Below are 15,709 nucleotides of genomic sequence, written 5' to 3' on the forward strand. Positions count from 1 at the left end.
TTTTTTTCTTTTTTTTTTGTCAAACTTTGTTACTCATGAGATGTAAATCTCTCCAACAAAACAGCTTTCATCTGCAGGGATCTGGGGACAAACTGAAGTCCAAGCCTGGTTTGTCAAAATCACTCTGACTCGATATAATCTGCGCTGACATGGTTTCACTTACTTCCAGGCAGCATTAGGGAGGTGAGGATTAAAAAGATAAAACATAGGCTTTTATGTATAGGCCACTTTGCTAATTAGATGGATTAAATGCTCTGAGAAGGGAATTAATTTGCAACTGAATGGCAGTTAGCAGGCAAATGTGTATAGCAGATGACACAAACCCCTGAGGGTATTCCATGGTTAGTTTGGTACAATTTAGAAATTACACAACTCGTTTACTAAATAACAGGCTCATTTTTCCCTGAACTGCATTATTTGGCGCCTCGCTGTCACTTGACTTTCAGATGTGTTGAAAATAGGTTAGTCTATTCCAGTGAATGAAGCCTCCTGGTAGTAGCACTCACTGCAGTAATAGATAGCCATTTATAATTCATGAGATGGCTAGTCCCCCAAGTTAATTTTGCCCAAGGCACTGTTTACTTCTGCTTTGTACTTTGTTTAAAGTCAGTTGTTGACAACTCTTGTACATGTCAAACTATCACCGCTAATAATTGCTTAAGGAGATAGAACTTTTGCAAATGTTGGTTCCACCAGAGGTATATTCGCCTCACCCCTATGCAGAACTTCTTCAGATGAATTTTTGATTCATCTCCTTCTCGCTCTTGACAAAAAGTCCTCTGTAATTCAAAGCAATAGCTGTAAGAGGAATTATAAAAAAGAATAATGTAGTATGCACTTCATAACATCCTAGTTTTCATGTGAAATAGGAAACGTCTCTCTTACTCCCTTCTCCTCTCCCACCACCCCCGCCTCTTTCTTTTCTATCGCTGACTTTCTTCTTTTTTTTCCCCCTTTCTTTTCTTTTTGCATATTGACCAAAGAGGGACTGTGCTGCTAGATGATGACTGTCACACGCTAAGGATTGACAGACGCTGTTGTAGGAGGAGTAAAGGCCTTGGGCACTACCTCCGTGGGTCAACCCTGCTCTTCTCACAGCGCAGATAGCGGCATTCTCTCAATCCAAGCAGTCACTTGATTAGTGCCAATTATCTGGGCTGTCACTTTCCCTGGTGAGGGTGGCCCAGGATGCACCCCGTCCCCCACACTTCCCGTCTAGAGCGGACGTGCACTAAAAGTCTGCGCTCATAGCTGTAGGCTGAGGGAATGATTTCGAATGCAGAGATGGAGGGGGGAAATAAAAGAAACGAGGGAAGCAAGTTCTGAGTTTGACAGTGTGATAGCATTGACTTCCGAGACAGTTACAAGGGGAGTGTCATTTCTCCCACAAAAGACGTCTCCCCAGGGCTGCACCATCTTCCATCAGTCAGTCAGTCACCAGCTTAATATTCAGCTGTACACTGTCTACAGGACCCAACTGGGTTACATTCGCTAAGGTATACAAAATTCACTTGTAAGTCTGTTGGTTTTCAGTCTAAACCAGAGATACTAACGTTAATATGAATGCGATAAAATGTAGCACAAGTATTAACAGGCGCCATAATTTGTCTAGAGCATAATTCATGCGACTGAAAATAAATTTAGGCAACATTTGGAATCTGAAGGAGGAAGGCCATAAATCAGCTGAAGCCGGAAAAAATCAAATCCAATCCAAATATGTGTTAACAGCTGGTGCCAACTCTGAACAAACACGCTAAACAAAGACAGGGCAGAGGTAATAAATGTAGCCCCGAGAAATTCAAACGATGGCAATTATTTTAATCAAAAAACAAATTTAACCAGGCTTTTTTTATAGACTGCAAAACAAACTTTCCTACTGATGCCTCATAAATGTCTCCTCTGTTCCTAAAACTCTCTATTTAAACTCTAAAAATCACATTAGGCTTATTTTCTTTTCACCTGTTTTAGCCTCAGTCTCTCTGCAGTCACCAGTTCTGGGCTGCACTACACTATTTTTCCTGGTTCCAAAAACACAATCACAGTGTTTTCGAGCCCCTCTTTAAACAGTGCTGCTGTGTATTTACTGATCTATTTCTTGCCGCTTTCATGTTGTTACTGTGTCTCTTGTAACTTCTCAGTATTCAGCAGCAGAGAAGTGAGACGCAGAGCTCCTCTAAACAGCAGAGGTTATCCTCAGTATGGATGTCTGCAGGGGAGTAAACACCATTGGAGTGCGAGTGAATATTTTGTACGAGAGGATATTAATTATTCATGCCCGCTTCATTGTGTATGATGATATGTCAGGATGTTTGCCAATAAACAACAATATTCCTTGTAGGATTGATCCAAAATGAAAAGTTGTTGAGCTAGTTCCTCTCAGTGTGGAAAAAAAAAGTCTGACGATTGCAGTATGTGGGAGAGCCGGCACTAGCACTTATTTATGGAAATATCAATATTGTATCATAATACCGTATCCCCTCCGCTTAGTATAAACAATACAATCAAAAGGGTACTTTAAATCTGGACTGTGAGAATGGCATTAATAGGAGGATTAAGGGAAATGTGAAACCACTGTATACAAAGCTGTGCGATCAAATCAATCTGAAGCAGGAAAGTAAACTGGGTCAGTGTGGTGCTGAGATTTTCTGGATTGGCAGAAAAGCACACACAGAATAAACAACAACAACTAAAAAAAATACCTAGTACCTTGTTTTAAAGTGTTTATTCTGCTCAAACGGAGGCTCTAACTAAGTGAGGCACGCCCCAGTGATGCGGCTCGTCATTGGCTCTGAGTACAGAGTGATGAGCCTGCTGGTGTCTGCGTTGGATGGGGGGGATTTGTGGTCTCTTTCATGGTAGCTGTGCCCCCGCTGCCATCTCCCTGTGACTGCCCCGGGGAATACATCACCACACGGGCAGGACAGCAGGCCGGCATGGGCGTTATAATTGCCATCTCCTCCTAGTGCACATTGTGCACTGTGGAGCACGGTGATTAAATCAAAAAACTCCTCTGCATCCCAGCTCTTTACCTTCCAGGCAAAACAGCAGGCTCCTCTGGGATGGGGTCATCATGGCCCCCTCTGTGTTCTGTGATCTCTGCAAAAAAAAAAAAAAAAAAAAAAAAGGAGGAGGGAGGTGCAAACTGTTCACTATTTTGTACTGTTGGGGGAAAAAACAAAAACAAACCGTGAAGAGGTGTTAAAATCAAGATTCGGCTCCGGATTTTAGGGATACTGAAATGTCTGCATAAATATTTGAATTAGAGCTCAGGGTGAAGAAGAAATGGCAACTTCATGCCGTTGAATAACCAAAACTCTTAATTGTTTAATATTAACATTTCTATTACAGGCTTCCCTTTTCACTGCTGATTAAACACAGACAGTTTGAGAACACCTTCCATCATTAGCATCCTGATTTAAATGTGTCTGTGATCGTTAAAACACAGATAATTCACCTGAAGCCATAAAGAAAATTAGACCTGGGTTTTACACAGAGTTATCGTCCTTGGACATCCCGCACATACACACAAAACAGACCATTATCACTTGGGTTAATGGCTTTGTTAATTTGAAGACATTAACAATTGCTCGGCTGTCCCCAATGAATGTGTCATACAAGGCAGGCCTTGTATTGTTAAATGGGTTGCTAAGTAGATTGATTCCTTAGCTGCAAAGCGCAGCAGTGATGTAGGCAAACAGGTTAATTAAACATTTACACACAAACGCCCAACATTCTATTGTACTCGTCTAATTTATGGCATCAATATGCATTTTCATCAGGATTTTTTCGAGAGAGGCATATGTTTGCTTGCTCCATCCTAATTGGCACCATGCCGGCTCTGCTGAATGGCTGTTTTTTTTTTTTTGTTTTAAAGGGGTGATTGAGCTCTCCGCAGTCACCCATAATAGGGACATAGGAGTCCCTGCACTGTGCACGGAGACACTCAGATAAAGATTCAAGCACCTGCACCCACACCTCCACCTCCGCTCCCTTTCATCTCCAGCACAGTCAGAGGAAGCAGAACCACTGATTCCTAATCAGCTCCGTCTGCACTGCCTCCACCTCTCGGCTCTCCTCGGCACACACACAAACACAGAGTGTACACATTTGCACGCAGAAATACACACACACACACACACACATACACACACCGAGTCCACCACTGAGATTTCTACACAAGGCTCTGATGAACAAATGTAGAAGTGAGCACCACCACACCTCTTCCAAAAGCAAAATTTCCTTTTCCCTTCTTGTTCTGAAAGCTCTTGGGGTCATGAGGACAGGAAAAGTTCTTGCTTTTTTGTTATTTTCGAAGAATTTCTACATTTGTGAGTGCAAAGTGGGATTTGGGCCAGAGGCGTAGATACTTTCCATCTTTCATGTATCCTCTGCTGACAGAAACCGAGCTGACAGGAAGGCAACAAGGGAACAATCAATCACCTTTCTTTTCAACTTTCTTTTTGGCCCACATGTGTCGGTTAATTTGTTAACACTGGGGTAAAAAACAGGGGAAAAAGCAGCTTTTCTAGTTTTCTTTAGTGGTTGTCTAAGCGATGGAGCATAACGCTTCTGCACTGTAGCAACAGTGAGCTATGATGTATTCCAATGATCACTCCATATGCCAGGCCTCATTAGCTACGGATGTGTTTGCTTACAGCCTCGCCTAAATACCTCAAGTACTAGATGTGTGTTGTTTTTCTTTCCCCTTTTAAGTTTTCTCCTTCACTTATTCACACATGCAAACACACACACGCGCACACACACACACACCCTGGAAAAGCCTTTAATACACTTGCCAACCATGGGCCCTGGGTAAGATTCCTTGAGGGCGATGTGTATCCACAACAGTGTCTCTCCCTCAGACATGTGGCATGGGTAAACAACACGGTTAAGCCTAAAACAATGTGTGTCCCCGATGACTGCAATTATTTATGAAATCAAACACAATTCAGCTCTTCGCCAAGTGGGACAGCTCTCTAGATCACTCAACAAATCTCCACTATTTGCTACTCATAATAGTCTTATAATGAAATCCCACGCTTGTTATCTTGACCATCAGAATGACAGTAATCAATACGCTGATCTTTCGCTCAACCAGTTATTCGGAGCATCTAAGCCGAGTGGAACATGTGTAAACTACTTTACCCCGAGGCCGTCCCTCCTCCGGCTGTCTTTGTGGATGATCGCTGACTTACAGCGAGGCGATGGCTAAATTATTCAACTTGTGGTGTTATTGCTCCTGACTGGATGAACGGTGCGGAGTGAGAAATGCCAGTGTCAGGACAGTATGCATGCTCTCGGGGCATTAGCCTCCAGTCAGCAGCTGCTGCAGATGGTATGCTCGCTTTGACATCCACTTTCTCAATGTGGCTTGTGAGGAGCAATTAACTACCAGCGCAGACACAGGCAGACGAGCTGGTTTCATTTTCAAAAAGGTAAAATTAGAGAGGTGGACTGAGGGATGAGGCCATTCATCACCTGGGCACCTCTTTATCTCTCACTCTCTGGACTTTAAAGAGAGTCAGGACTTTAATCAAACAGTCAGCTCGCCACACCTTTAGGACAGACAGTCAGAAACACACATGTGCTGACAAGCAGGAACTTTCCTCAATGTTAAGGTCACTGACCTCTGCCTTATCAGTGTTACTGGAGCTGAAAGATTTGAGAGGTAAGGGTGTTTGCGCCGCCTTTTAACTTGTAAGTACAACAGAGCCCGCTTGTACTTTGTGTGTGTGTTTAATTCAACAATACTGAGGTCAGTCTTGATTGTATGAGTTTACTAAAGCTTCCTGAAAAGAATAATTAAAGATATCTGAGATGAGTGGTAGAGTTTTGGGTTTTTTTGAAGGATTCAGAGGCGTATGAAATGTGGTTAGCTCTTATAGTGCATGCAAAATGAAGGCAAATGAAAGAAAGAAAGGAAAAATCAAGATAAAAAATAAAAATTGCACATAAACACTGTAACAAAATGCACATATATGCTAATAAGAATGCAATATGTATTGGGCAGAGAAGGATTTGCTAAAGATAACGTGCTGTACATGGTCAGGGATATACAGCACAAGTCTGAGGACTAAGTTTACTATCTTGAGAAAAGCAGCTCTGACATTTTTTGAGTGTTTATTTTTCGCTGCCACACCTAATTTCCAAACCTGCACCAAAAACAACACAAATATAAACACGCAGAAAAATGTAATTATGATGACGAACATTACTAATAGAACTAATGATTATTCAAAGGAGGGATGTGCTGTTCATGCAACATAGCACGAAATTCTGTGGACCGACACAGTGAAAGCCATACCCTGCATTTCCAGCGCAGAGATTCTAAACCCATAAATCACAGGCAGAAGATAAATATGGGAGGGCAACTAAATTAAATGGTACTTAGCCTTGTGAAATGCACTGTAATAGATCTAAGGAGGAGGTTTAGAGAAACAAGGAGGTGTGCGTCCTCCCTTCTCCAGCCAGCGGTTGTAACCCTCAATGATCTCCCTTAACACAGAGGAAACCAAAGATCATAACAAGACCTTACTGGAAAACGTATCTCATTAGCTGCCTGCATACCTCTCCCATCATTTCAGAGTAGCCTCCCTGGGAATATAGAAAGAGGGCTTTGTCTGCTCTGTCCCCGAGCTCTTGTCAAAATCTTCTTAATTGTGATTAATTGCAGACCTGTAAAGACTTCCTTTATACCAAGTACAAATAATACAACAATAATAACAATACAAATAACAGGCTTCTCTCACTAAACACTACATTATTCATTGATTACAGGTCTGTTTTCTGCAAAATAAAATTCCTGCCGTGAATACGCTGCTCGAGAGAAGAATGTTTTTTTCCTATTTTCACAGCGACTTGAAAAATATATTCGTTTCTTTGCAAAGAATGCCCTAGCTCCGGGCTCCTCTGCATATCGGAGGTTTTCTCTCTGTGGACTCAATTGTTATGGATGCTGTTTATGGTGCTGCTATGACAAGTGTGAAGGGCAGGCGTGGTGAAAGATGTATCGCTCGCTTATCTGCTCAGTGTCTGAATATGTTATAGGATTGTAAATGACCCTATATCATGACATGAGTCTCACAACAAGCAAAACCCCCCCTTTTTCCCCCCTTATTTTACTCTCTATGATAACTTTTTGACACAAAGTGACAAATACTGCTCGGGAACCTAAATGTCTGTAAATTCATTCAATTTGTGTGTACGCTTCGCTTGTGGTGGTGAGGTTGTTATGAAACGCTTCACATGAGATCAAATTATTTCTCTTTTGTTGTGCCAAAATTCCCCTCACATGACAGAAGTTTCTCCTAAGTTTGTAGAAAGTCGCAGAACGAAAACAGCTACCTGTGAGTAAAGTAGCAGGAATGAGTGACAAGAGGCAGACTAATGATAAGGTTTATAAGTTTTGATAGTTTTTTACGGCCTTCTAGTGGAGCTGAGACGCATCACTGAGATGTGCTCTTGAGCTGCACAGAGAACAATGTGCCTTTGAGACACTCTCGCTGCACCGAAGCAGCCTCGTCCTTCCGCCTCTTGCTGCATATGCTTTATAGCCGACAATAAACCATTTTAGTGCAAAATAAATTGGGATCGTATTGAAATGCTGGCGCTATATATGTCATCGAAGACATACAGTTATTTTTTAGCAAAGCTGGAGCGTAGTTTATCATCATGTGAGTGCCGCGATGGGTCTGTTCCACATCATTGGCTTCTCTTGCTTAGTTAGATTGTGAAGGTCAGAGTTCTCAAGCCTTTTATGGCTGTTTAACTTCGGAAAATTATCACAGGGGCAGGACTTGGCTGATATATGCTGCACAGTCCTACCTCAGCATAGTGTTATATACATCTTGCATTTTAGGTAAAAGATCTAACGCCATTATTTGGCCCACATGATCAGGGGAAGTGGATATAGGGGTCTGACCTCACCATCAAATATAAAGGAAATATGGTATTCCACAAATGCCCATGTCTTTGTGCCATAAAATCTGTCTGTTTGTGAAAAACAGCAGCTTATTTCTAATATTAATAAGGCAGACTGGTTGAATTTCTTCCAGGTGTTGACTATTGTAGAGATATTTTGTGGTTGTTTGACTTCATATATCAAAGCTTTTTTTTTTTTAAAGTAGCACTTTAAAATCTTAATATTCAAATCGTATTGAATTTTCCAAACAATCTAACTAGTATGTCTATTCCAATTAATTTGTTGCGGCTGTGTCAAAGGAATATCTCTGTCAACAGTTCCTAATTCAAAACTTAGATTATCAAGGGCTCTGGAAAAACATATTTGAATACTGACATTTTCTGCTACAACTATTTGGCTCTAATTGCTTTACGGAGTCCTAAAACTTTGCAAATATAATTAATACTCCCAGTAAATGAAAATGGTATGAGCACACAGTACAATCAGAAAATTACCATAAGAAAGAGATTTTTTTTTAAGTTTTCCAAATGAAAGCTTGAGGGGAGAAGGCTTCTCCCCTGAAACACCAAGGTGACATTTTATTTCCAACTGTTAATTGATGTTCTGCTGATTAAAGCACATTTTATGCTGAGAACCAGGGGGGCTCTATTTCTGTAAGCTATCAGTTTGCAGGCACGGATTGCAGCAGAGTTACAAGGCCGGGCTGAACCTCGTGTCTTTTTTGGGGGGATTGCATCAGAGATCCAGTTTCTTCTGGGAAAGCTGCAGAGGAAAGTATAATTAGCATTTAAAATTAGCCGTCTATTGTGTTAACACTGATATTTATATCATCATTCTTCCAAAAAAGTGACAGCATTAGTATCTTTTTAAAGACTCGTGCTTGTATTACAGTTGTACAAACTGGAAGTGCAGTGCTTTTGTGGTTTATTTTATAGTCCTGTTGTTATCGTATTGTAAAATTGATGATATTATTTCACTTATAAACTCCCCGTATCATTAATCAGCGCGCAGTATTTGTTAGAGCAAAGCAGACTAATAATTCAAATCTGCAGCTTATTTATGGAAGTGTGCAATTGATAAAATGCCAGGAAGCAGTAATCTTTTAAAGCACTTCTTACAAAAACCTCTTTGTCAGAATAATCAACACAATCTGCATAATTTACATTACTTACTTAGATGCATGTACAGCCCGAGCTTAAAGTAAAGAAGTTTGTTTTCTCATGTTTGTGCCTATTAGCCACAAATTAATTAATCTACCATCCAAAACCCAATTAAGCCACGAGCTATATTAATACATCGCCGGCTTCCCAGCAAACAAGAGGAAGTACCAGAGAAGCACTATTATTTCCACAAACATAATCACATCTTGCTGCAATAGTTGCACCCACGGTTTATTATCATGGTATCCAGAGGAGACCAGAGCTGTTTGGGGTAAAAAAAAAAAAGAGTGAAACCTGAGCAGGGAGATGATTTTAAAGATCAAACAAGGCTGGTTTATTTTTCCGCCACTAGGGGGAGAGGTGCTCCTCACAGGTCTCACTATGAGCAATAATATGCAGCTATAAAGTACTGATGAGGCAGCTCAGTGAATACTTATGAAGAGTCCTGAATTAGATTCACTCGCACAACCTTGGTCATCTTATTCAAAACGCCCTCACTCTGGTTTATAGCCCGTGTATAACGACACACCCAAAGCACCAATCACATAATTACCAGCGTCTCAAACTTGAGTATTCATTCAACGTGGCTCCCTTCAGCCTTTCAGATTCCTCTATCCATCAATGATGTGAAAAACTTCAGCTCCTCCATTTAATATTGTTTGTTTTGTTGTTTGTCAACACAACGGAGGAGATGTGCTTTTCTAAAGCCTGGTGTTAAAGAGGCACCCCAAAGAAGAATACACACAGGGTTGCCATGGAGCCCATTGATGTGCAAATGTTTTCATTTAAATATTTTTAAGAGGATCAGCTCAGATTACGCCAAAGTTTGACAGAGATAATTCGATGGCTTGTGTAGCAGCTTTGTTTGTGGAGACCATCATTCAAGGCACGTCAGACCACCTTCACAAGCCACATAGCCTCTTTAATGAAGTTTACTTTGAGAAAAAGGCCAAAGCTAGTACCTTTTCTCCATGCAGCGCTGTATTAGGGGAAATCTCCTCAAACCATATTAGCGATCAGATTAGTGTGTGTTTAAAAGTGTATATTTTTGCTTATGCAGCTGCAGGAGGCTAAACGAGTGTGGGTGACAGTGTGCATTACTGCAATTTCTTGCAAAAGTTAACATACCGTCTTATTTCATTTGACAACGCTGCGATAAAAATGCCAACAAGCTGGTCTAGTAGCATGCAGCGGATATATTTGCTCTTTTTCTTGCATTATAGATAAATGCACCATGGAGACCCCCCAGTATTTGGGACAAGGGAGAAGAGCTTAAATATTTATGCCTAAGCCTCTGGAGGCCCACTATTAGTAGTAAAATGTTTTACTTTCTGGGGCTGTCACTCTGCTCTGGCTCCCATTAACAACAGGGCTGACAGGGACCTCTGGGTCAAACACTTTGAGGCAACAAAGGCCCTGATGAAATCGCTCAGTGAGACCCAAATTACTTCTGTGTCATTGCTGAACAATATTTTCTCCCCAAAGCATTCCTCCTTCTGTTAACGCCATGACCCCTTCCACTGCATATGGAAAGGATTGTTTGTCTATAACACTGGGGGATGGAGATGAGGAGAAGTTCATGGACAATGTTCCTGGTTGTGTTAGCCCCCCACAAGCAGCGAGGCTCTCCTCCCTCTGTTTTGTTGTGCTTTGTGAAAAAAGTTGATAAAAACAGGTTGTAAATGGAGATGGGCAGTTGGAAATGAACATGTTGGGGTGGAGCAGTGAAGCGGGAAATCCAAATATACAAGACCTCAAAGAAAACTGGCAAAAGCAGAGCGAGAATCCCCAGGGATGCTGTGTGAGGCTCACTGAAACTCAAACAAGATGAGCAATTGAGAAAATTATCCAATAAATTACAAAGAGAACGCTGAGATTTCTGAATGCGCTTTTGTGGAGACGGGTAAAAAAATATGTTTAAATCTACTCTTAAATAAGTGAATTCATTTCCCATGCATGTACATCAAGGCATTTTATAAAATTAAGGGTCAGCGCTGTTTGTGTGTAAAAAATGAAAGCCAAAATTCAATATTTGAATAGTCTATTTGTTATGAACTTAACTATTAACAAGATCTAATAAAGTGCACTCAGGGCTGTCAAGCAATCCTTCAAGACGCATCAAAAATACACACGGATATGATCCGAAAAGAAAGATTGACAATTGAGGCTTGCTTTCAGGCAAGCTATAGAATAATGGTAAGAGTGGCCACAATTGGATGAGCTCAAACAGTATCAGAAAGGCCTGGAAAGGAATGAGCAGGCAGGGAAGCTTCAAATCCCCTCTCAATCCTAAGTGGGTGGTCCTTTCACTGTGGGTAACTGTGCAGTCGCCAGGCATTCGCACGGAGGTTTTGAGGAGGACTGGCTCTCCAGACGCAACATTCACCAGCCCAGGCCCATACATCCACAGAATTAGATTCATGCTACACTGACTTTATTTAAGCTAAGAGTCCTGGCAGTGGCAGCATTAAATGACAGCCAGTTCTCCGGGCCTTTTCTCTGGATTAAAGGATGATTCAGGAGAGGAAGGCAGAATGGCTTAAGAATTCATTCAAGGAGAAAGAAGTCCATAGTTTATCTGAAAAAAGTAACTGAGACTTGCAGAGGTTGCCAAATTCTATTGACCGCTGCAGACATGTGTGAAGATTGACAGAGAGATATGCTCTAGCTCCCCCCTCCCGCCACCAACCCACCCACCCTCGACCCCTTCCTCCCAACCACAGGACACACACCATTATTAGCGTTTTATTTATACAGAAGTTAACATGTGCAAATGTGGCGGATAAAATTCCCCTGGAATGGTGTGCAAAAATAGCTTAAAAATTTATTTTTGGGGGAATTAAAAGTTGTATTTATTTATAACATATATTACACTTGCACACAGTTATTACAAAAGTGTAGTAATTTGTTCTTGAAAAGCAACAGGACCAACAATAACATTTCTAAAAATTACTTGTACCATTTTTTTGACTAAATTCATTAAAATAATTTAACTTTTTTTCATTCACCATTAATATTTCTCAATATTTTATGTCAGAAATGCACCTAATTTAGATATTACATTGACAATTGTTTTTAATGTTATCTGTTTACACAGTTTTAGGAGCACTTTTGCTCTTAATAGTCAATATTTGAGTGCCACCCAGGCATGGGAATGAAAAGTAGCCATGCAGCCTCCTCGCCAAGCACATAAGAACTGTTTAAGTTGGCCCCACAAGTCATACATTTCAATGATTTCAAAGAGACCTCCAATTAAAAGCTACAAACATGTCTTTGGAATGCGAACTAACACAATTAAAAGTGCTTCATGAGTGTATTAGAGGAATAAGTTGTGAATTAGCACTTTGAATACACAAGGCTGTTTTCATTCCTGAACCCTTTCACTCATTCAAGAAGCCGAGGGAAAGGGGTCTTTTTGAAGTCAGCCGGTTCTCTTTCTTTTTTTCTCTCTCCGGGCAAAAGAAGATTGAGTCAGCCTAATCTGCTCCTTGTACATTTGAATGTCTTCTGCAAAGAGCTCATCCTGGCTGCTTGATAAAGGCCCAGGTGCAGAGACAGTGGCCGTGCCTAACTTTGTCTCTGTGGGGGCTGTAAATCACGGGGAGAGGGCCACCCTTTGAAGATACAAACTTGCTTTTCCCGCTGATTTGTGGCCAGAAGGGCAAGCCCTTTTCCAGCCCTGCACAATGCTCTCACCAAACCGGAGAGGATGTCAGAAAGGAGGTTAACTCATAACTCGCTGATGTGCTTGAGAGCCCTCAATCAAGCTGCACAACACACACACTCCATAGCGGCAAGAAGCAGCGCTCCTGACTGTCAAAGGTCAAGTGGAAGGAGACTTAGGTGACACCGTGAGGATTTAGTCACAGTCAGAAAATCACATGCAAACAAAAAATAAAGCTTTCCAGACATGCCAGACATTAACTTTCTTTCTCCATATTCTCTATGAAGGAGTGACACATAAGGCGAAGCTGTGAATCTAGCGTGACCGTTACATTCTGCACTTTATTTGAGATACTTAACAAATGAATCATAAATAAGGCTTGTAATTTATTTCATGCTGCAGGGTCCAAATGCAGTGTCAATCATCCTGCACTGAGGCATGTTTCACAAGTTGTTCATCACATAACAGGTATGAAAAAACGACACATGAAGGAGCCACAGTGTCAGAATAAAGGTATTCCAGTGACTTCCATGTAGTGAAATTTCATTTTATATATATATTAGCCCAGTCTACGGTGTGAACCACCCTCACCACATGTTAAACTGATTTTTACTTGTGCATATTTTAATGCCAAGCTCTTTGGCTACAGCCAGTAATCCATGACACACACACACACTTTCATTTGTCCACTACAGTGCCATCGAATGATGCCAAAGAAAGGAAATTAGCCGACCATTGCACGCTCCCTTTGACAGAGTCATTAAGGTGGCCAGTGCGAGGTTAAAGCGAAGCCCTGTGAAGCTCACTGTGACACACAGGCTTGCATGACTCTGTTTGTTATTTAGATCCTGATTTACACTTGTTGTCAGAGACAGGCTGGAAGCACAGCAGTGGCTTCCTTCACTGGCCGGATAACAATGAGCTGTAGGGAGCAGCCCGGCAAGGCATTTAGCCCGGCCCTGCCCCATCTCCAGAAGAAGAGGAGAGAGAAGTTTACTGCCTGTGAATCACTTTCACTCCCCCCACACGCACCGAGCTTTTCCTCTCCTACGGATCTCTTGCCTGACAGCTCAGAGATCACGCTGTCAAGCGGAGGAGACTCAAGTTTGATTTCACGTCTGAAACAGAGACCGCAGCAGTCCAGAACATTCAAGTTTTTGCTCTCGATTGTGTAATGAGACGCACAGAAGAAGAGAGCACAGCTGGTCAACTTCAAGAATAAATACCTCAAAGTAACTCGTTCTTCTCGTCTGCTCTACTTTACAGTTCACAGAGGAGAAAGATGGAGGCAGCGAGCAAGTGATGTTCATTTGTGGTTCTTAAAGTGCTGCCCTGGCTCTTTCATCACGTTTCATCATTCTGTGCTTTTGCTAATGAATTTAATGAGCCAAAAAAAGTAGCAAATGAGAAGAATGCCACTTTTTCAATGCATCATCACAAAAGCTGCCACACAAACTGGGGCTTCTTTGCGCATACTTTGGTTCCCCAACCACAGCTGAAGATAACACAGACTGTTTGGGAAATAAATCAAGACCGTGCCAAGTTAAATCTATGTTTTGCATAACAGCAAGCTAATATGTAGCAGGTTATTTCTTTTACTGAAGAAACTAATCAACAAGAGATAAATAATTATAGCTAGAGGTTCAAGAGAACCTTGAAAGCTTGTTTATTGACTGCATATTACATCATTCATAAAGAACTCCATTTCCCATGTGTATCGGTGCATCTATCATTACAATTAGATTAATGAAGTGTACTGTATGATAAGAGTACACAAAAATCGCGTGTTTAAAAGTGGTGTTACGTGAGCCTTGTATGGGTGTGTGCACCCATTGTAACCTTTTTTTGTTTGGCGACTTCCTGAGAAGACAAGCGGTGTGTTTGGAGGTATCAGCAGCTGTGTGCTACATGCCTCTGATCCAGGCAGCTATTGACTTCCTGAGATTTGAATTAATTACTTGCTTCACAAGAGAAACTGGATTGCAGTGGAACCCCCTAAGAAGTCCAGTCATTCTTAGGAAACTGCCCCATGGACTTGCAGATGGTTTCACTGAGATGTGCTTTCCCATAGAGAACAATTACACAGGGGATTGTGGCGCTGGCATAAACCTGGAGCACACAGTCTCCATTCTGAACATTTCAAAACAGCCATAGGGGAGGTTTGTGACTTAACATAAATTAGACCACCAGGGAATGGGGAGATCTGAAGTGGCGGAAGGGCAATATTGCAGATAAATGCACTGTGCTGAAAGCTTGTGCGCCACAGAAGAATGAAAATTTACACTGTGACACCTTGGAATCAGATTAAAGCCTTTTAATGTTTGATAAACGGCAACCTTATCTGCAAATATATTGTGATTTAGCCGTTTTCACCTCCGTGTGTGTGTGTGTTTTCACTGCTAGAGAGGATCCAATGATGAGAGCAGTTAATGATGTGAAGAGACAATTACAGTTTATACTTTTGGGGTCTGTGTGTTAGTCTGAAAGGGATTAACTTAGGGCTGCATTTGTGTTCTGCTTACTTTCAATTGGCTCAAGGCCTTGTGTTTGGTCTTGTTAGTGCCAGCGGCCCCGTTTCCCAGTGAAGAGTACACTTCAGCTGTGATGAAGTATCCAGGAACGCAGAGGTTACCAGTGGCTGCTAATTAACCTCACATTGTGTTCACTAACAAAGAAACAAAGGAACAAAGTGGAATTTCAATGTAGGAGATTATCACAATCACAATGAGCGTAGTGCTGGATCATGCACTTAATAGGGATTTTCACACTGGCCATGACAACATGAGATTAGATCAAAGACAGATGAAGTTACATTAACAAAACAATACAGTCTTGTTATGCAACAACAAGCAGCCATCTGGGCCTTCTCCGGGATAGGAAGAGGCTCCAAGTGCGCAGCATCACCAGAATGATCGCCTTCCTCAACAACTTCTGCAAGCTTGTATTGGATTGTGAGAACTTTAT

The 15,709-nt window shown here is 41.5% G+C and overlaps 1 protein-coding gene across 1 annotated transcript in view; it reads right to left on the minus strand.

Moving 5' to 3' along the window:
* LOC111575449 (uncharacterized) overlaps positions 1-15,709 on the minus strand; it is a 54,114-nt gene that overhangs the window by 19,069 nt on the left and 19,336 nt on the right. The window contains exon 3 of the mRNA XM_055009180.1: positions 3,030-3,096. Within this exon, the coding sequence (XP_054865155.1) occupies positions 3,030-3,096 (67 nt within the window). The remainder of the gene's footprint in view (positions 1-3,029; positions 3,097-15,709) is intronic.

This window comes from Amphiprion ocellaris, chromosome 3 (assembly GCF_022539595.1).
Source record: "Amphiprion ocellaris isolate individual 3 ecotype Okinawa chromosome 3, ASM2253959v1, whole genome shotgun sequence".
Taxonomy (NCBI): Eukaryota; Metazoa; Chordata; class Actinopteri; family Pomacentridae; genus Amphiprion; species Amphiprion ocellaris.